At 45.4% G+C, this 23,063-nt stretch overlaps 1 protein-coding gene across 19 annotated transcripts in view; it reads right to left on the reverse strand.

Moving 5' to 3' along the window:
• RBFOX2 (RNA binding fox-1 homolog 2) overlaps positions 1-23,063 on the reverse strand; it is a 174,486-nt gene that overhangs the window by 57,946 nt on the left and 93,477 nt on the right. For 17 of the 19 annotated variants that reach the window (XR_010605932.1, XR_010605927.1, XR_010605930.1 and 14 more), the window contains one exon: positions 3,893-4,117. Coding sequence is in view for 14 of the 19 variants with exons in the window: in XM_065631209.1 (XP_065487281.1) it covers positions 3,893-4,117 (225 nt within the window). In the remaining 5 variants the exon portion in view is untranslated. Of the gene's footprint in view, positions 1-3,892; positions 4,118-5,027; positions 5,052-5,091; positions 5,129-23,063 lie in introns of those variants that run through there. The other 2 variants (XM_065631276.1, XM_065631294.1) reach the window with 2 other exon arrangements.

Genomic DNA, 23,063 nt, shown 5'->3' on the forward strand with positions numbered 1-23,063 from the left:
TTAAATAATGCTTTATGTTGGTTCATGACAACGTAACACCAAGGCAACAGCACCTGCCATTTTCATGTGAAGTAATTTACATAAACTTATTCCTCTACTTCTATACCTCCAGCTGCATTCTGTAATTTATACAGACGCACAAATTCTTCCCTCTGACATTAACAAGAGAAATGACTTGAATAATCAGCTCACAGTATTAAGTGCATTGCATTTACTATCAAGCAAGCTTTTTTAGTTCAGCGGATGATTAATCTTCGCTCCGTGGGTAGAGCACTGGGAGATGCAGGGAGCTGACAATTGCTCTCGGCTCCTGGCCATGCTCTCCATACGCTCACCTTGCAACAACAGCATTTGCCGGATCCCTCCAAGAGTTGCTCTAATTCATTAACGCAGCAAAAGAATTGGACAGGTTTCTGCCAGGTCAGTGAATTAAAGTGGCTCATGTAAGGAATGCCAGAACCACTAAACAGGAGTGGGAGTTTGCGCCTGGAGCCAGATCTCTCCTTTCTGACAGCAGTGAATCTTTAGATCAGTTCAGCTGTCAGAGGTACTGCAGTCTAATTAGCATCTTCACTTGCAGCTATCTGTGCTGGGTCTCTCCATTAGGGATAAGTGCGCTAACGTAAACTGGGAAGGGGGAAGAAACCAGGCGACCCAGCACCAGAAGTGAAATGCGGAGTGTCAACGGTTTCGGAGACAGGCTGCAACAGGCAGACCGAGCAGCCCAAATATGGTCCCGTACCTCAGTCTATTTTTAATCCAGGTCTTTCAGCTGTGCTTTGGGACAGTATCAAGAGAAAGGACAGATGCTTAGAGATGAAGACCGGGAGACCCACATGCCAGGGAAGAAACAAAGCCCCACAGATGAGGCTTGATCCTAAAATAAAAAAGATTCCAAAATATCAAGCTGTTTGTATTACACCACCTATTGTGCCAATTTCTTTTCCACATCCCTGTTCTGAGAGCTTTGAATGCTTTCCATTACACTCAGACCTCCAGAACCAAGCTCATCCCTAGCTCATGCCACCAACCAGTCATTCCACTTTGCTCAGGGCAACTATGTAGGAAGGTATGGGCTTTGACTCTCAAAGTTTATTTTACTTAAGTTCACTGCTGATGTTTGACCTGAGGCTTCCAGACCACTGTCTATTAACTCAGATACCACCGCTCATCTCAAATCGTCCAGTCTGACTTGCTCATCGGAATCTGCCAAGTTTCTATGAAAAGGTGCCTCCATCCAGTGTGTTGTGGACCCCGTTACAGACTCCATTACATTGCTGCATAATATCTTACCAACCAGACGAAACTCCCCCTTTCCATGATGGAATTTTAAGCCACTTCATATTCCCTGTTACTTTTGCGATTATTCTAAAGGGTACCAGCCTGAAAAGCAGGAAAGCCCAGCCATCTGAGCACACTTTTCACTATGTCGCTCTTTCCTGCCAAGTGGACCAAGTACAGGCCTTGTTCTTAAAAGCAAGAAGAGACCTTATCTGCCTGGCTAAGGAATTTCTGAATCATCCCATGGGAGCACAGGCTTCAAGTCAGTAGCTAAAAAATCCTCCGGCTGTTCAGTCTGGGGTATCGTATTCACACACATGACAGCAGCTGCGCTTGTCAGTCGCAATAATGGGAGAGAAGGATCATACATCACCCACGATGACTTTTTGCTCTATTGAAGTTAGTACTGTTGTTTGAGCAAGACAAAATGGTGAAAGGAAAAGATGCCTTAAAGCATAGCATTCTAGCCCACATTGATTGAATATGTATATCAAACCAGTCTTGTCCAGTGTGATGGACAAGATGACTGACTTTAGCTGTAGATGTTCAAGTTGAAACAACCAACTCATTCTGCTGTATTTTAACCGCATGCTTTAGCTTGAATAACTACTGAGCTTTCTTCCTTCACTTAGATCCTACATCATTAATCAGCATACTGAGAAGGAGAGAAGTTACACGCAGCCCACAGAATCAAAATGACTTCACAGAGAAGCAGTCCTAGACAGAAAGACAAAGGGACTCAGAAGATCCAGGACCCCGTCCATGCGAAAGTCTGCCATGTGAAAGGCTCTTGGCTGAGGCGCCTTCCCCCTCCCCCTGGATTTCTTCATGTGCCACCATCTGGGATCCTCTGGGTTTGACCGGTCCCAGCCACAGCAGCAGCAGCAACACACTCATCTGAGCCCCTACCCTTTCCCAGCCGGCTTTGGTCTGCGAGCCCGACTCTGTACGCTCAGCTCACACATCTTTAACCATGTCAAATGGTCAGACCAGACGTGCCCACCTGTTTCCAACAGCCAGTACAAGCATTACGTGTTATTCAGCCTGTTTGTCGGATAACCTCTGCCAGTCAGGCTCCCTCAGCAGCCTCCTGGCAACACGGCTGCCTCCTAGCAGTCTCCCAGCAACACTCCCTCCTGCACAGATGGGCTCCCAGTCCCTCCTCGCAGCCTCGCCAGCCTCCCCGTGCGCTGCGGGCTCCTCGGAGCCGGCATTAGTTGATGAAACACAGAGCTCAGCCCTGCAGCACCACAGAGATGGCTCCTAATATGGAAGAGGAGCAGAAGGGTTGGCTAGAGCTTACATCCAAGGTCAAGGCTTGCATCATTTCTATTAAAAAGAAACTGTCTTAAGCTCTGGGCAAGGAGGGGAACAGCAAAAATACATGGGGAAAGCCACTGCCCTGTTTTACTCCCTGTTTGCAGCCTTCCCATCCAACTGGCAGTGCTCAAGATAGCTGTCTGCTGGAGATGGGCAGCCCGGATCTTATGGGTTGGAACGACATCAGACAATTGGGTACTAAAATGATGACTTGCATTTCTGCACACTGTACTCTGCACCAGCTCCACGTTTTATTTCCAGCCTGATCTCTCCTCATCTACATTTGTATTTGCTGAGGAAGGCACCTGAAGTTCCTTTTACACACCAGCAATCTGCTTTGTAACCTCTTCCTCTATGAGACATTGACGTTGCAGCGTTCCCAAGTTAAACTCTAAGATATCCAAGTCAAAACCAGCAGTGTCAACTGTACAGCCACTGCCCACTGCAGAAACAGTAGAGCTGCCTGCTGGGAACCACACACACTCGAGCTGGCACTATCAGTTCTTCCAATCATTGGCACTGAATTCACTCAGTACTTACTGGGGGAAAAAATAATCTCTGTGAGCCAAACACCCAACTACAAGTAAAACTGAAAGCATTAACAGATTAAATCCGGCCCTGAGCACCAAAGGCTCTCACCATAAGGCTCTTTATTAGGAAGTTAAGTCTTAACAAGTGGCTTAAGGTGTGGATAAAGCTTTTCCTGGGATAATCTGCCAGCATGTTGCCCAGTGCCCATTCCAGGCCATGAGGAGAAAGCAAAAAAATATAAGAAGGTGAAAATCTTTGTTTGGCAAATGGATGCCCAGTAGCTGAGAGGTCCTCTCTGTCATCTTCAAAAAGTCAAAGAAAATTGTTTTTCTACTCTGCTAGCTTCCTGAAAACCAAAACACATTAGGATTACACCTACAATGCATGTGCGCACCCTAATCCTTTGTACTGTCAACCTTCCAGAATTTGCCTCCTTCACATTCATTTGAACTGTTCACCAATTAACTCAAGGTAATTAACACTTTTGTAAAGGACTGTCTTTGGACAATGCCACCATGGTAAAACACTATGATCCCAAGTACTACTGCTCTTTGCAGACATTTATGAGGGGAACATGCACAACACAAAAGACAGGAGCCTAGTAACGGAAGGTCAGAAACTATATTTTCTTTATAATCCTCTCTTTTTCAAGTCTACCTCTGATTTGCTGCATACTTAAGAAACAGACAGCAATCTAAGCAATGCTGCTTTTTCCTATAGCGCTGTGCTCCTGTCCTGCTCTACGTACTCCTGCACTTACTGCAAGAGATCCGTTCTGCGTGCTGGCCGTGTTCGTGCTCTGCTCTCCATGCGGCTGCGTGCTTCCGTAGAGCGTCAGATTGTGCTCGCTGGTCTGGCCTGCATAGTCCTGAGTGTGTGGCACCCCATACTCTGTGGGAATCCCGTTCTGTGGGGGTGGCGGAAATGGGATTGTGGTGAATGGCTGCACCATTGCATCAGGAGTTGCTGCTGGCTCCTGGTTACCCTGAAAAAAGAGACAAGGAGAAAACAGCTTTATTATACTACAGAAGAATCAAAACATCAGCCTGAGAAATCATCTACATGCACACGTGTTCCACAGAGTTCATGTAAACACCCCACCCACAGCCACCATAATATTGCTCAGTCTTCTATTATCTTCTCTATCAAAAAGAGCACGCCTTGCTCCTCTGAGCTGTGACACTGCTTTCTTAATCTCTATCAGGCAGCAGTCTCATTATTGGGTGACATATAGAGAACAAATTATGCGGCTTACAAGTTGAATACCCCTGCAGTCTCACAAAAGGCTTCACACATAGTAAGGCATCATTTTGGAAGGGCAAGAGGCATTGAAACACTGGAAGGGAGAAGGGAACAGGCAGAAGAGGAGGGTTCTTTAATATCCCTAGAAGTACATTGTCAGGGTTTATCTCCTCCAGTCTGACCCTCGTGGCTCTGCTCACAAGCAGGCACATCGTGTGGTTCAGAGCACACTCTTCTCTGTTGTGTTACAGTGAGAGAAAATAAGCACTCATTCTAAAATTGATCAGTGCAGCAGCCCCCTCCTTTGCTCTGGCAGCACTGAGTACTGAGCACAGGTGCTCAGGTACCCATCACTGGAACATCCCATTTGCTTTGTGCTAGCTGTGCAGAAGACATGGAACAGCTGTGGCACACGAGAACACAAGCCTGGAGCACAAATCACTCCCCAGTCCTGAGTATCACCACCATCACACAAGGCATTGACCATCCACTCCTCTTTCAGTTTAGGGTGTCCCATAGAGACCTCTACACTAGGACAGCGGACTTTTTAGCAGCTTTTAGCACAGCCTTAGATGTAGTTGACACCAGCCAGATGACTAAGAAACACAGCTGACCATGCAAAAGATATCCCCAAAAGACAGTCAAAAACCTACCCCCACCATGCCTGAAAACCATCCAAGGCAAACACAAAAGCATGCAACACTGCAGGGATCTCACAGAGCATGGAGCAGGGAGCTGCATTCAGCCACCTGGGGTGAAGGAGAACAGCCTTGACATTGAAACCCAACCCTGGGAAGCCCAGGCAGCTGCACCACTCCTACTGGTTCAACCACGGCAGCAGAAAAAAAATCCACAGAAAAGATTTATGATAGGAAGGCTGTTTGATTTATGTGTGTGTCAACAGACTAATCCTGATTTTAAATTTTGGCTGCCGTTCCAGCCCTGGGTCCTCCCCCACAAAGCCCAGAGGTGCCCAAGCCTATTCTGACACCAGCATGCTTAAATCAATGGAGTAAAAGAGAAGCAGACCTTATTCCGTGGATAGCAAAGGCAGAGTGGGAATTACCGAGCAGCCTTTCAGCAGAGAGCGTGCAGGGGCTGGCGGACCTCCGGTGAAGCCCGACAAACCTTTCAGTCCCTTTATCAGCCTACCTCCAGCTTTCTCTTACAGGCAAAGGAAACAATGATAAATGCAGTGCACCTCCAGCCAGCACTGGGTCATTCAGACACTGGCTGAATCCCAAATTTGCTCTGACATTAGTCTATCTAGTCTGCCTCCCCTGGGGGCCACATGGCCACACGCTCCTGCAGCTGGGGAGAAGGAGAGGGAAGGGCATTCAATACCACTTAGCAGAGCTGAGCTGCAGCCTTGGCCCGCGCGGAACGATGGGCAGTTTCATTAACTAAAGTCCAGCCGCTGCAAAGCCTTGCCCGCAGAAACACAAAACTCCACAGCCTTATCTGAGAAAGGAAAATTCAGGCGTGCACGCCAGCCACGGGCAGCGCTCGGTTCGCCGCACGCACTCCCCCAAGCTGCTGCAGCCCCGTGTCGCGTGCTGGCAGCTCTGCAGAGGTTATTCACACACCGAGAACAATTTCTGGAAGCAGGACAGGGCTTTTTGCCCCAAAAAGGAGGGCAGATCCACCAGCCCTCTGCTTGTGCTCACTCTTTTTTCATTCTCAGCTTCAAAACAGGGACCTAAGCCACCACCAAGATCTGCAGGGCGATTACAAGGGAGAGGGAGGAGAGCCTGAACACGGCTATCCTGCTGCAAATCAGGTACCAGCAACCTCCATCGCTCACCCACCTGCAGAATTCATCCCGTCACGACAGCTCCACTGTCTGCATACTGCCCCCTTTTCAAGCTCATTTGCTTACTGTACTTCATTATATCCAATTGTCTGTGTGCTTGCATATAGCCCACGGTGTCTGCCCATTTCTTGTGTTCAAAATAGGAACCAAATACAAAACCTTTTTTTTTTTTTTTTAATTTAAAAAATTGTTAGAGGAACCCCAGAAAAGATGCAGTAGCAGAAACTATTTCCAGTTTTCTTAGAACAACCTAGATTTACACGCTGGTGATGGCCTGGATAGGAGCACGAGAATGCTAATTAGCCACAAACAAAACCTATTCTGCTGTCCTCTCAACAGGGCAGGGCTGCTCCCCAAAGGACATACTCTAGCGTTTTGTTTAACCTCACTCTTAGACTACTTAAAATGCCAGCCATAAACCTTATATAATCTCATTTTCAATGTTTTTTACCCCTCAGTTAATACCGTTCAAGTTTAAACACATTTCAACCTTTTAAATGTTCTTTCTCCCTTCTTCAATTATCTACAAATGTTTGAAGGACAAAAAAAATTGCTCTCTCTTCTGCTGCTTGTGGTGTTTTGATAAAACATATTTATTTTGAGCTTAATCACACCTCGCAAGCCAAAATATCCTAGTAACTTTATTTATTACTTCTCTCTGACCTTCCTAAGATTTTCAAATAAGGGTTTCTGGTGCAGAATGAAATGTTTTTAATATTATTGTCACTTCCTTCTCCCTCCCCCCACAATCGCACTAACATGCAAAAATCCTGTTTTTTATTACAAAAGTATCCTTAATTTAACGTCTCAGGTTATCTGTAGATCTATCACCATTATGCTTGTCCAGGTTTCATCATCCCAGAGAGTATATCTGTATCTCAAATTATTTTTTCTTGATATGATTATATACACATCTCCCATCTGAATTTTTTTTTGTAATTTTAATTTCCTTTGATACTATAGAATTACTTTTCTTCTGTTTCCACTAGTATCTACAGAAGAGGACTCCCAATGAGATCTCTGCAGGTTTCATGGCATACTGATATCCTGCGAACCGATTCTACCTCTTCTGTTATTCTACAGAATTCCAACATTTACACAACACTTTGTATTTTAAAGAAAACACAGCAAAAAAAAAAATTCCCATTTATCTTCAAACTTAGAACCTGAACTCCCTTCCCTACTTCTTACCCACCAAGGAAAATCCTGCAGTCAGAGGCGCTGCTTTTCGCATTTCTCAGGAGGTACAAAGAACACGGAGAAACCCCCAGGCTTCGTGGTGAAGGTACGTACGTAGGAGGACAGACTCAGCTGAAAGTATTTTGTCTATCCAATCTGGACAACATCCCTCACTGCACTGCCAGTCCTGCCTGTTTTAGCTCACTAAATTCTCTTAAACATTGACTCAAATGCAACAACAGACTGAGATGGGTATGTCCAAGAATAGTCACCATCCCCAAACACACGCAAGGATGCCATCACAGGACTAGGAAAAGACCGGCTGCAGCTCCCCAAAAAAACTACTGCCGTCTTCAACTTGTGTGATGGGATGGATAAATTTTAACCAATATTCAGGAGCAGACAGACACTTCTCTCAGCCACAATGCAGGGTGGCTGGCAGTCTCCAGGAAGGGATCTTAAGGGACATTTGGCTGCAGGAACAGTTTGGCAGTTCCGGGCTAAGCTATTCCCTCCATGAGTTGGTGCTGCCGTGCATCGACCCACACTAGATGTCATCCCATGCTCACCAAACTGGGAAAGGCTGTTCAGTGCAACTGGAACTCAGTGTAATTAACACACGCTTCTTAGAATAAGGAAAAAACTTCAGTACAATATATGGTAACCTATAGCTCAAAGAAAACCAGCAATTCCTATGTATTCGTTCTGTTTCTCTGCTCCCAAAGAAATCACTCATCCATGTTAGATAGGAACTCAAAGCAGCTCCTCTCTTGGAAAATGCTGACATCTGATTCATCAGCACCCAAGCTTTTAGGGCACAAGAGGGATCCAGGATTTCCATCTGGGCTCCCCGTCCAGGTCCCTACTCTCAGCCCTACAAAGGTCTAGCCATATCCCGCAGGTGCCTACTTCCTTCCTTAGGTCAGGGTTTTGCCTACACAGCTCAATACAGATCCATCCCACTTTTGGTTTAAAACACAAATTAGCTAAACCAGTTAAAAATCCCTGATGGGGACACATTTCTGAGAGTTTATGCAGCTTTAAGTTAATTAACAAACTTCGTAGCTCCAAGCTAAGCGAAGGAATGGTAAGTAACCACCTGCAGCAGTACCTTGCAGAAGGGTGGGAGCTGGGGACAATATCGCAACGAGGAGCAACGTGGTTCAGCAAATGCAACACAGGATGAATTCTTTCAGCAGACAGCAGGTGGTGATCCAAGATCACGGCACTGGAGTGCCAAAAGCAAACACCAGAAAGGCACACAAAGGCCTCTATAAAACTGTCAAAGAGGAGTCTATTTTGTGAATGTCTGGTTTTGTTTTGCTCATTAGAGAAATGGGTGTAATTATAGGGATATGAAAGGAGCCTTATAGCAATGCAGCTACAGAGTCCTTCTGTATTGGTACACCATAGGTATTAAAGCATAACCAACCAAATAAAAATTATAATCCCAGTAAAGCTGAACTGGCATGATGTCTGTATAGACATTTTCATGCAAACTGCCATAAGGTAAATGGTCTGTGCTGTCCACAACCTCACTGCGAGTCATAAGCATCAGAGAAAGGTGCAGGGAAATGCTACAGCATGTAAACATCAAATAATCTCTTAAATATGCCTTTCAACTCTGGTAACCTCCAAATCATTGGGATAGACACGAGCATATGCCTATTAGCAGCATGGGGTTTCTAATAGGTATGCCTTTGCTGAATTCATTTTATGAAACCTTGAAGCAACTGACTTGCAGCTAAGGGAAGGCAATTAACCTGTTTGTGAAGACTGGTGTGTTCCAGGCTATGACTGTTTGCACTCTGCACTAACCTAATCCCTTTCGTAAACAGCAAAACTGTTTGTAGCTGAGACCTGAAGAGCCTGGCACGACCATCCAACCTGGAGCTGCTGCCTGCCCTCAGCTCTCCCATGAAAGGGATCCTGTGAGCAAGGGGATGGGGGAGATCACATCATCCCTTCTCTGACCCAGGTGACAGTCTCCCATCGGGGAGGCAAACGTGACACATGGTTCCTGCAGAAGAGGCTGAGCACTGCTCCTCAGCAGTAAGAGGGGAAGGGCCCACCACACCATCCTGCTGCTGCAGAAGCAAGAGAATAATAATACTAAAGAACACAGACTGTGGGGTTTTTTTCCCCTGCTTCTCACAGCTGAACACAAATTAAGGTGGCTCTAGCAGGCTCCCCTTCCAACACAGCCTCCTCTCTCAGGAGCCCAGCTGGGACTCGTGCTCCAGAGGGGCTCTGGCTGGACCTGCCGCCCTCCCACCTTCAGCTGTGCCCTCCTGCCCTCTGTCCCCTGCCAGCTACAACACCCCATCTGCCCTCTGCTGAGCCGTTTCAGCACATATCCCAGGGGAAAAAAAACCCAACACCCAAACTTGCTTTTTATTGTCAGGTTAGTTTTGTTCCCAGTTCAGAGTGCTGAAACGGCTTGGCAAGGAGTTGGAGAACCAGAGTCAGAAAGGAGAGGGGGTGGAGAAGCTCGGGTCATGGGCACCAGCACTTGGATGAGCTCAGGCTGCCGGGGAGCCGCAGTCTCTGGCACACATTAACCCCCTCCCCAGGCGGTCCCACAGTTTGCCTGCTGATAAACACATCAGCAAGCAATTTCTTTGCAAATGGAACAGATACAAAGCAGCGTGAGGGTTGCTCCAAGACCCACCAGGAATTTGAGCATGATCCCTTCCAGAAAACCACAGGTTGGGGCACTATACCAGCGATAACCCCAACCTACACTGGTAGCTCTCGCAGCACGTGGAATCTAAGCCTTGATTTCAAAAATCGTGCTTTTACTGCTCAGGGTCATGAAGCTACTCAAACACAAGCCTAAGTGATATACAGGATGATGAAGGAATGGCTTTCCAACTCCCCAGTCACATCCAAACAGCAACTTGGCCACATGCATGCCCACTAACATCATACAAGCTCTTTACCCCAAAATGCAGTAATAACACTTTCTTCATCACGGCCATTTCATTACAGATTAGTTTCTGAAAGGAAAGAGTGGGTAAAATATCTACAGAAAGGAAGTTTGGAGATAAAAAGGATATATAAAGATTATAATCATCTTGTATTCTTCAACTTTGTACAAACCTGTTTCTTGATTCAGAAGGGTACATGACCCTAACCCGACACCCACAGTCCACACTAGAAAGGCATTTCTGTTATTCCAGAGAGTACGACTGGCATGCCTGTCTTGCGGAAGACCCAGACTGATAAAAATCAACATGCTTTTTCTTGATGTGGATTGATCATAACAGCACCTTGACAAGGATCTCAGTAATAAGGGGATTTGTATTTCATCTGCATTTATGGAGCTTCATCTTCATTTGATCTATGACATATGAGGGTAACAGAAAAGGATGATGGATTTTGACTCTACTACCATGGGCACAGGAGCAATTCTTCCTGAATACTCCCCAAAACAGTGCTCTACCTACAGGTAGTTTTGCAAAACTTTAGTGGAGTTTTATGCCAGTTTTGTTAAAACAGAAGAAACTTTATATGTATGCATTCTTTTTTTTAATTTACATCAGATGTAATCATTTTAGGAAACACTTTTTGCATCAGGTTAACTTAAGCCTAAATAAGCTAATCTTCCACCAGAGGCGGGGCGGGGTGGGGAGAAGCCTGCACTCAAGCTAGCACCTAGCTAACCATTTAAAGGCATGTTTCCTTCGACTTCCTGGTGCAAGCTTGCACTAGATTATCTAATCTTACCCTTCCTTCTCCTAGATATGTAAAGCAAGGGAAGAACAAGTTATCTTCCAATATACACGCTATCATTCCAGGCCACCAAAAACTGTTCCATAAAATAAAACAGCTGGCCTTTTTTTTTTTTTTAAATCCATTTAAGAACTTTACAGAGAAGAAGTTCAAGCCCTTCTTTTGCAGGAAAGGATGAAAGAAAATTATAGTCTTATCTTACTCTTATACACAGGAAGAACTCACTCATCCCCATGCTGTCATTATTTCCAGTAACGGTCAACTTCTGCTCTATCCCAACACACAAACGCAGGCTCCCAGTGCTCAATGCATAACGGTTAATTAAGAAGCCCCTGGGCAACCTGCAAATAGGCTTTCTGTTGGATATAGCCAAAGCTTCAGAGTTACACAACATTAAGAAAGCCCAGAGCCACATCTACTTACCGCCTGAAACATACCTTTCAGATTTTAAAAAAGCACTGATTTTCTGCTCCTGAAATCTACATTATTCCTCTTTACAAAAAAGCTAAATGTTACTGGCACAAAGGCATCCCACCAAATGCTTTCAATCAATTTACACTCTCTGGGGTTGATTAGAAAGAGAGAATTGTGCTTCAAGAGATGACATTGAGGTCTCAACATCTGTTTCCATTCCATATTAGGAATGAAACTACCTCCAAGAACTATTGGAGAGAAGGGATGTGGAACAAAGGAAAAAGTCACCAGGATGGATTTGTCCTCAGTGGCAAAGCCAGCAAGTAAGAGAAAGGCTCGGGCTCAATTTTTTGTTCCAGATTGGTTCTTTATCACCTACCCTGGCTGTGTTCTTCCCACCAGTGCAATACTCCAAGTGAATATTTTCCACTTCATAGTCCAACTTTCTTGGGAAAAAAGATTTCCATAAGACGACTAGCTTTCAACAAATAAATATGAAAATAAAGTCTCAAAATATTACAAATCCCGCCATACGTTAATCCAGCGGGCACCCAGAGTGGCAGAAGCATCTCCCACACAAGTGAGATTACTTTACTGTTGGGTGAAGAGGGTTAAGTTTCTTCTTTTGGACCAGAATTCAAATGAATCATAGCTAAGAAACAGTGTGCTGCAGATGTGTCACATATGTTTAATCCAAGCTAACCACGATTAGCTTTTCAGCGGATTAGCAAACCGATCACACTCACAGCTGCATGATTGTGGATCCTCATGCAGGGAGGCAGCGGGAACCGGAGGCTGGTGGTGGGGAAGGGGTGCAGGTAATTGCTCTTTCAGGGATGGTCTATGGGTGCACCAGGGTGCCTGGGCACTCATGTATATGACTCTCAGACAGCACAGAGGACCTGCCTGTGCTGGTTTTCTGCCTTACTCCTGACCACTAACCCATGATTCCTGGTGCTGTTCCATAAAAGAAGGGCTGCAAGAACAGAGAAATATAACAGGAAAGAAAATCCCATCTGGCCTCATGGCAACTCTCAACGAGGCTGTCAGGGTAATGTCACAGCTACCGTTATCTCAGCTAATTCTGCAACCAGTTTGCTCACTCCAGACAGCTTTGTTTCAAGGAAAACAGTACTTCTCTGGGTGATGTCATATTTCTAAAAAACAGTATTTGCTTCTCCATCTCCAATCAGGTACCTGAGCTGGACTGATAAGAAGTTTTTCATCCCACATCCCTGCTCTGCAAATGGACTTTCAACCTGTATCTGCAAGCACATCACCAAGTCTCGGTGAGTGTGGAAAGTTATTCTGGCAACCTCAAGAATTCAAACTGCTTTCCTGAATGTTTAAACTCTCATGAAGCTCATTCAACCCCTTAGAAAGATTTGTATTTACTTTAGTTACAGGAATTTTTCAAAGCCCTTACTATGTGATGCAGCTATCTGTAAAAGACTCTTCCAGATCTCTCCATATATCCAGTGCTCTTCTTAAGAAGGATTCTGAACACCACTTTTGGCATCGGGCTTCCCTGTCAGCCTCTCCCCTGCTGTGAGGAGAATGAGCTGAAAGTGGTACAGAGCTGTGTGGAGGTGCTGCTCCGACCTGACTTAGCTCTTGGAGGACGGACAAACCTCAAAGCCCCATCACCCAGCTTCACCTACACAGGCTCTTCCAACTCCCCCAATTTCAGCGTCCAGCAGGAAAGTCCTCCCACCTGCCTGCACTAATTCCAGCACCTCACAGGGAAAAGGAGCCCTGCCTCACTGCCAGAAGAGGAAAGGAGAAAGTGCCAGGAAGGGGAGAGCACATCTGGAATCCATTGCAGAGCACTGAATGCCTCGGAAAGAACTGCAGAGCTGGCAGAAACCGTAGCGAGGAGCCGCATGTTCGGGCGTGACTATGGAGCAAAGGTGGGGGACAAGATGTATCCAGCATACCTAAACACAAAACCAGAGCTCCTCTTGAGGCTCTTCTTTTTTAATGCAAGAAGCTAAACATCTCAGCCTCATCACATTTTCACTGCCACTGGCCTATTGTGGGTAGGGTCAGAATTCAGTACAGGAGACAGGGGATGCGATGCAGCAGCCCCAGCTGAGGCAAATAGGGCTCATCTGTGACTCAAGCGCCAGCACTCAGTAACACAGCGACAACACTACATCAAGATGCTCTCAGGGTGGGGGGGGGGGAGGAAATCTGTGACTGGCTTGGCACATGCTCGAGAACAGAAATTTGACGGTTTAAAAACACAGATTTCTTCCCACAGCTACTTTCCATTCCAGCAATGCATTCTCCTATCTCCTGCTACTCATTTGTTCCAAGAGGAGTTTTCCATTTTCAAGGAAACCTCCACTATGTGTCCTGGAAATCAGAGGTTCTGGAAAGGAATGGCCAGAGAAGGAACTCACCAATGCAGCAGCCTGGTATACAGGGTGACTACAGCTGTCTGGATATATTACCAACAAGCAGGGTATGGGAAGCATTGCTACTTTAGCATGTGGCCTTGACCAGATGAAAAAACAAGGTGATACACACTTCCACATATGAATTTTAAAAAGGGAATTTAAAAAACTCAAAAGGGAACAAGAAAGAGCCACAAAAATGACCACAAGATTGGAAAAAGCCACATGGCTGTACACTGAAAAACCTGAAAAGCCCAATCTATTTTGCTTATAATTTAAAAAAAGTGTCAACTGATTATTTTGTGAAAGTATATTAACGGGAGGGGTGGGGGGAAGTAGGCACTAATAATATGTAATCTAATGAACAAAGGCATCAATAAAACCAATAGCCAGCAGCTGAGTCTGATAAATTCAGCTCTGGTAAGAGGTACCATTTTAGTTTGTTTACTGATTTCTAAATGACAGTCATTAAGTCAGCTAGTGAGGAGGACTCAGCCCTTTCCATCTCTTCACGCCTTTGTGCTGAAAACATTATGTCATTCGAATCAGAAGTACCTGAGTGAGACATAATGGCCTACAACACATATGCCAGAAGATACCATCTGAGGCCAGATCTATAGGACAACGTTCTGGAAAGCTACAAAGAGCTGGTGGAAGTCAATGCACATAAATTAAAGCAGATTAAACTAAGCAGCAGACAAATTTATAAGTAAAATGACTCCACCTCATGGAGGGGAGCAAGCTATTGAGAAGTATGGGTGCAGTTTTGTGTACTACCTAATATGATAAACTACCAGCTGGCCTCAGAAGTGCGGGCTCTGCTTCCCTCCCCGGCTGTTGCGAGACCGAGACATGCCACAGCTGTAGCCAGAAAATTAATCCAAACAATAGTTGTCTGTTTGGTCATAAACTGAACCGTCTCGCTTTATATCTGCCTAAGCACGGTGCCCAAAGCAGTGAGGCAGCTGAACATATGGCCAGGGCAGAGAGACGAGGGGGACTATTCTTCTCACAGCAGCCCATAGTTATGCTACATTAAGCGCAACTTGGAAATGCACCTGAAAGCCACTTCATCCCAGAACAAGAGGTTACATGGACATTCTGCATATGTTACTGTCACTACCTGCTTAGCTTTCAGAGCGTCCCCATGTAAGCCAGCACAAAGTGGGTTTTTACACAGTGAATTTGTCAGGTATCTCAGGAAAGATTTCCCCTTTGTTATCAAATCCTTTAAAGCATCTTTCCCCCAGGCCTTCCAGCTAACGTATGTTTACTGAATTCCTGCTGTGACCACAAACCAGCATAGACTTCACCCTTACACAGGCCACCTGCAGAGCTCAGAGGTGGAGCCCGAGGTCCACAGCGTGTCTGACCATCTTTCACTGCTCCTCCTGGGCTGGGTGTTCTTAATGCAGGTCCTGCAGAGTCCTCCTGCTCAGCAGCTCCCTCCGCACCTTTGGAAGTATGCTGCTCGCCCTCGTCACCACCACACCGATGCCTTGGCCACAAAAAGCATATGTGGGTTTAACAACAGCAATACACCAAATATTCTCATTAAACTACTGCATATTACTGGTAGTTGCACTTTTAAACTGCTCTGTTTTACTGAAGCTAAATCGATAAGCCTTAAAAGCTAAATTGATATAAGAACATCTCATTTTGGTGGCATGCCTGTCAGCATCTGCAGCTCCATTAATGTTACTGCACGCATTCCCATGAAATTTACCCCTCCATAATTCCCAGCAGATCTCTACCTTCCACAGCCAAGTGCATTAAAGGTTTTTTCTCTCCCCGCCTCGCTCTGTCTGCTCACACCTACAGGAAGACAAGAGAACAGGCTACGCAAAACTTAAACCCTTTCAGCCAGTCAGTCTCCCCTTCTGTACATCCCCTTTCACGCATACAGTGTCAGGCTAAACAAAGCCGCTCGCTCCAGGATACAGGCCTAGAAAAAAAGCATTAGCATCTGGCAACCAAGAGCAGCACCCCAGCATACAAGCCTGAGAGCAAACACAAGTCTCTGGCACGAAGAGGAAACACCGAGGCGTACGCCTGACTGCTCCTGTCAATCTTGCAGCGGGGGAATGCCCGATTTTTTTTTTTTTTTTTTAAAATATATTTTTATCATATTACTGAACGGAAATGCCAGGGACTGCTGCAGCCCCTGTCCCTTGAGGCTCTGCTGCTGCCATCAGGCTGTGCTGCCTTTGCAGCGATGAATATTTAAACAGGGCAATAAATATTTCAGAGCACATTCATCCCAATGAGAAGTCTACTAGCATAAGAGAGACGAGACAACCAGGCAGAGCCAGGGCTGCTCCCTGTTTGCCCCTCCAGCTCCCACACTGCCTGCCCTCCCTCAGCCCTCCTTCCCTCCAGCCCTCAACAGGCACCTGAGAGCCTCAAATATTGATGAGCACAGCTCTGGTTACTTTGCAAACAAGCAAAAACACCGTGAAAAAAGTAAAAAGGTGCTCTGCTTTCCAAAGAGGTGCAGAACACACCGCATGCTTTGCCTTCACCTTTTCTGGGGCCTCTGGCTTTTGGGCGTAGTGCTCATACTTGGGGAGAAAAGAATTTGCTTTAAGACCCCACAGGGTCTTAAATCTTTGAATATTGCCCCTTCAAAGAGCAAAAATACAAGCCCACCAAACTCAAAAGCTCAACCGGAGCCTGGCTGAGCTATAAAGTATGAAAGCCTGACTCTTCCCCCCACAACTCCCTTCCTTAATTTCAGGACTGCATTTACTCAGGCATTTCTTGCTCGCTAGCAGCTCCGCTGGGTTCTCTGTGGGACGCTAACAGATGTACACAACTTGGCCATCACTGGGACAAATAAAAATCGGCTAGAAAACAGGTTTAGGACATAACAGAAAATGCATGCATTTATTCAGCTGTCATCTGCATGTCGTTCACGTACTGGGGCTATTTTGACTTTCATGGTGCTAAAAGCTTGCATTTTTAACAAGGATCTTAGCTATGGTCTCACCTATAAAGAAACTATTTTTAAAAAGACAATTTCGAGGCATAAATAAAATTTTGCAGTACATTTTGAAGGAAATCAAAATCACATATAAGATACTTGTTCAGGATCAAATTTATAGGGCCATAAAAACCCATGGCCATGCTCAAAACAGACTTTCATACCAGCTTCCACTGCATATCTCACTAGATTCAAAAGACAAGATATTTCCTGGTCACACAATATATGGAGAAGCCTTCAGGAAACAGATAAGCCTACCCTGAATGAAGGGAAGCCAAAAAGACATGCTCACAAAGAGCAGCCAGCAGCCAAAGGTTTATCTTAAGTGACAGGTGCAAGCTGGCCTGCCCTGGCTAACTGAGCTGCACCAGGGCAGCTCCCTTCCAGGTAAAGGCTATAACTAATAGCATATAAAAAATTAGAGGCACCTCTGCCTTTCCCAGTGCTCACATTTTAAAAGAGGATGGTAACTAAACTACAATCTCAACATGTCACATGCTTTCAATGACACCTCTCAGACTGTACAAGGAGAAGATGCTCCTCGTACCTGGATCCTGGCCCAGGTTAAGGTAGAAGCTGGGCACCAAATGGTTCGGCCCTGTCACGGCTTGGGCACGGCAGGGCTCCTGCAAGGGTATGTGACAACTCAGCAAGGTCTGCAGACGCACAGCCTTGGATTAAACTGCTAAATTCCCCTGCAGTCTCATTTCAGCTGCTTTGAGACCTTTGAAGGGGAACAGATGGGTCTTTCCTATGCACAAAAACGGCCCTGCAGCACATTGAGAGTGAGCTTCCTACCGCAAGCCAGAGCTCCTGCTATTTCATCCATGGTCCTCATGGTCAAGGGAAGAGATCAGGGCAGCATCCAAGTGCTGCACAGCCTGCTGGGGATGGCTGGTTTCCTATTAATGAAATTCTGTCTCATTCCCCTGCTCTGTGGCATGAATTTGCTCCAAAGCGAAGTATTGGACCGTCAAACAGGAAAACCTCTCTCCAGACAGCAATTGAAGGAAGAGCAGCTGCCTGCTGAATAGGTAGATTAATCACCTGCCGCTGCCCTCTGTCCCTTCTGACCAAAGGCTCCTGGAAGAGCAGCAGCATCCCTCCTTCAAGACTGGTCATCAGCCATGCCACCAAAAAGATGCTGCCTTATATTAAAAATATAAAATGGCAATCACAGCAGTGTAGTTAAGAAAGTAACGACAATACCGCTGCTTGGCCAGCAGCTAGTCCTGGGATTTTACATCTCTGCTCTTAACCATCACCACAACTGTCCTTCATGTATCACTAAAACTAAAGGATCCAGCCAGAAGTCAGACCCAGCCCAACACAAAAAAGCATCTTGTACTTTCCTATCCTATTAACAGTCCTCGTACACAGAGGAAGCAAAATATCCTGGAAGATGAGCAATTACCTCACCAAGTATTTTAGAGCAGGAGCCACCATTTCGCAGCAGACATCAAAATAACAAGTGGTCCTCTGCTAACTGTGCAGCTCCACGTTATTCCCATGATGGGCCACATACCCAGCAGCACACTTACATGGAAAAAAATGGCATCTGATCCCAGGCAAGAATGAAAAGATAATGTTTGCTACAACACAAGAAGTGTTAGGAAGGAAAACAACATTTAATCCTGTGCCTCCTGAGGACCTCTCATGACTCAGAAAATAAATGTAAACAGATGAAAAAGTTAATTTGGATCCTATCAGTCCCACTGGCATGCAAAGGGCAGAGCAGGCACCCTGGGGAGAGGGAGGGAAAGATTTGCCATAGATCAGGTTACTACCACTGACAGCTGACCTAAAACACCACAAGATTTCAGCAGACTTTGCCAGTCCTTCTGATTTCCACAGGTACAACCCCCTCTCCTTTAAGAGATGAGACATGTGAAATGTGCAACACCGCAACTGAGGACAGGGAGGAAGGAGATCCTGCAGCACAAGTATGTGAGCGGCCAAGATGATAATCCTCACTGCTTTAGAAGGAGCATAATTAACTGAAAATAAGAAGAAAGCAGAAGTGAATTGCTCTTTGAAGAACCCATCCATCCAAAGCAATGAAGATATAAGGAACCGGAATCATTTCTCATCAGTCTGAAGCCACTGCGTGGAACAGACGCACAGACAGTTGCTCTGTCCTACAAACACGCTCCTTCGAAAGACATGTCCCTCTAGAACCCTTGGGAAGCCGGAGACCCAGCTTGCTGGGTGGGCTTAAGGCAGTTATCCCCCAGATGGGCCAGCACAGCCCACAGACGTACTTCATCACTGCCAAACCTGAGAAATGTTCTTCAGCATAAGCCCTCGGCACTTGGTTTTAACTTCATCTCATTTGAAGGGATCTGAGCTGCCCTGCTCTGCCGGCAGCAAAGGGCAGGCAACGGTCGGAGAATCAGGACTAAACAGGCACCAAACGCAAGAACAATTCAGTGCTCTGTAACCTGTTTTTCTGTTGTGGGTGATCCCTTCCCACCTCATGCATCCAGGCTGGTAAAGCTTATCACAAACCAAGCATTTTTTGTGTCCTAATAAATTTTTAGGAAGAGTTAATATTCAGAAGCAGCCAATGACAACATGAGTAGTAGCCCACAGTAGCCCAAGTACTTGTTGTTACCTGAAGTCCATTTGCTTTCTTAGGCCTTCAAAATGCACTAGAAGATTCACAGGAAGACTGATGCACATGAAAAACCTCCTTTAAATCTAGAAATTAACCACCATTTATTTAAAAGGCCACGCTCCAAAAATCATTTAAGATTAAAACAATGACAACTGAAGCTATTGCTCTTATAGCTTCCCCTTGCACGTCCAAGACGTAAAGCCTTGCCAGAATCCCAGAACTCGGCACCACAGGGTATGAGGACCACCTGCATTTTCTAGCTATGGTCAATCTTTGTTGATCACAGAGAGAATGGTCTGAGCAGCTGCCTCTAGCATTGTGCTCACACCAGCCTAATTAACAGACTCATCTCCACGCACTTCAGCAACAGCAGGACTGATGCACCTGACCTCACACCGGAGCAGCTCACGCAGGGACTGGAAGTCTGGGCAGAAAGGTGGGACGGACACAGCTGAGGGCAGTTCCCAAACCACCTCACAGCTGGATGGGCTGCAGGAGGCCTGGCCCCACGCTGGCACTCTTCTGCTAGGACTGCCACAATAGTAGCCAGGAGGCTCATTGCAGCACTGCATTTAAATTGTGTCAATCAAACATGGTTCTTGCCTGCCACCAGCTTCTTTTCTCCTAGATTTAAGCCAGATAGTATCTCAGAATAATTGTAAGGCTACGCACTGAGCCTCACACCTAACCCAGAGGCCTGCTACACTTTTGAAAGCCATTACAGCTCTCTATAAACCCTCCGGAAGAATGAAATTTAGCTTCTTTTACTCTCCTCCAAAACATTCCGAAATTCCTATTACTCAGCTCTAGCTATTCTTTTCTGTGTTACACATAACACAGCTCAGAGTTTCCAACCCACCCACTAAAAAAAGCCACTTTGGCTTTCTAGATGCGTTCTTGGCCACGTGGCTGAGCTGCGAGGCAGGACCTCTAGCACCCAATCGGGCAGGGAGGAGGCAGAGCAGACACCGATCTGAACTGGGAAGCTCAAGTCTGCAGTTGCTGGCGCAGCTTTCTCCCGACTTCTGCGCCACACTTGAAGTAACTCCTGCAGCTCGTCATCAAAACCAATTAAAAGCTTCCCTAACAACAACAAAAAAAGTCCTGAGAAATCACATTTAAGCAGAAAGAGACAGTAACATCACTGCCTCTCTCACCTCCTCACAGCTGGGCTTGTTCCAGGAGGACCTGCATGTTGTCTAAAGCCAAAGTTGCCATCAGGCTGCCCAAAATGACAGTTTCAGACTTGATGGAAAACATGGCTCAGGGATCTTTAATCTGATTTAACCCAGTTTATTTAGATTCACTCAGCAAGACAAGGCATTTAGCAGTCTAGCTTTGACAGAGCATCAAGATCCCAGCAGTCTTTTCTTCCACCCTTCTGAAGTCCATGTTACCAGATAAATTCATTCTCATATCCCTTGCGGCACTTTGACCCAAAGGAGCTTTGAAGATCTAGAGTCCCTCAGAAAATTTCTCTTAGGATGAAGGTTTACAGCTGGCTTTGGATGACCTGAATTCTTTCAGCCACAAAGAGGGTCGGTCCCTCCTTGACTACACCTCTTCATCAGTCACACTTTGCATATGCTCATTCACAGCCCATCACCCATGTCCCCGTGAAGGACACCTGGAGCAGGGAACTGTTTCAAGTTCTCACCACAGCCTCCAGTTACCACTTTCTTCATTCCCATTTCTCACCACACTACACTCCTTACCACAGATTTGCTCCATCACAACCTAAAGTGACCCAAAAAAAAAAAAAAAAAAAAAAATCAACAGCCCCCCCCCCCCCCCCCCCCGCCCCGTCCCTTTTATATAAGAGGGACTCCTAGAAGTACTTTTCCTCCCTCTCCCACTGCTTCGAGACAGAAGAGAGCTTCATCCTGAAACCGGCTGGAGGCAGACCAGAGAAGGGTTTTGCAAAGCAAGTATAACAACAATAAATAGCTTCATCACACACACAAAGAAAAGCAAGAGGAATATTTGAACAAAGCTAACATGCCACAATACCTTCTAGTCCAACCAAGTCAGCAAATTGACTAATCCACTAATTTCACCAAATTACCATACTCTTTCTCCTCTACCTCCTGGTAGAGGCTGGAAGGATCCTTTGTAAGATAACACAGACCCAAAACTCTGCCTGTGAAACTCCAAAATCCTTTCCCCTGCTGCCCTATTTATCTCAACCACGTTTTACAAAGCAGGAAGGGACACAAGCTAGAAAACAAAAGCCTTTCTTAGTTCTGCTCCATAATATTCCTAAGTACTTTGCATAATTGTTCAGTTTTGATAACCTCCTTTTATATGCTGCAATAGCAAAAATAACAAAAGCTACAAAGAATAACAAATCAAATTAAGGGTTTCACTCTTCATGGAGGGTATGTGAGACAAAGGAGGACTAGAACTACCCAAGAAATCTGAACTCCTCTCCAAGGCATTTTTAAATCTGTCTTTTTCAGTAATTTAAAGCAGGTTTTGCTATTAGGACTGGAGGGAGAGCATAGGCTTCAGATAAGGAGCCTCGGTGAAACCCAATGGGTGAATGATGGTCTATGCACTGTGTAGGTCAAACTCTGATTATCTAAATCTTAGTTAATCAAAAGCAATTATCTGAAAGTCAAATATGCCCTCCAAGTCAGATAGCTTGGCGAGAACGGGACTTACAAAGCACACAGAAATCCTAAACTCCACAGGACCACAACTGCAGAGACTATGAATTTTAAGTAGGATAACCCAGAGGACAGTTCAGAAGGTTTTAACCGTACTCAAGACTCCCAGCCCGAGGGCAGTCTTCAGAACCGGCTAGAAGATTACCCTTGCAATTACTCGGACATTTTTGGTGTCTCCATGCACCCTCAGATTACAGGCTACTTGGAGTGCAATTCCAGTTAGGTATTTAGAGAGGACTCAGGGTGAAAGTCTCCATTACAGGCAGGGCTGGTAGAGCCAGGCTGGCAGATACTTCCCATTCTAAGACCCTGTTTTCAGTTGTTTGTAATTCTGAGAAACCACTTGAACTGATTTTTTTTTCATGCTATCTGCGTTTGATTTCAGGGTTGCTAATTTTTTTGTTACTTTAGACGTATCAATCCAACCAGGGAAAGAAGTAGGTGGAATATTTTGTCTTGTTTATGATTAAGGCGAGGGGGGACGGGACCACAAACAAACAAACAAAAAAAACCCACCTCACACACTTTGAAAGCCCTGTGAGGACTTCAAGTTTAACAGAAAAACTTGCATTTCAGGGATCTATATTTAGCAACCCATACTAAAAAGTCACCGAAATCTGAGCATTGTGCTTGTCTTACATTTTACCAACTAAATCTATTAGTAAAGCCATATATGATGGTCCAAAAAGGCTAAAAACAAAAAAAAAAACCCACCAAAATCTGCCAAAAGGAACCAATCCACTCTTCACATTTATCATGGAAATAACAGATGGTGGCAACAAGCTTTATGTTAAATATTAGGAAACATTTAGCAATGCTCAGAAAGGAAAGGACTTGGATTGTCAAGGCTGGCAGTGGCATCACAAATGTTTTTGCGGCA

This window comes from Caloenas nicobarica, chromosome 1 (genome assembly GCF_036013445.1).
Source record: "Caloenas nicobarica isolate bCalNic1 chromosome 1, bCalNic1.hap1, whole genome shotgun sequence".
Classification (NCBI taxonomy): domain Eukaryota; kingdom Metazoa; phylum Chordata; class Aves; order Columbiformes; family Columbidae; genus Caloenas; species Caloenas nicobarica.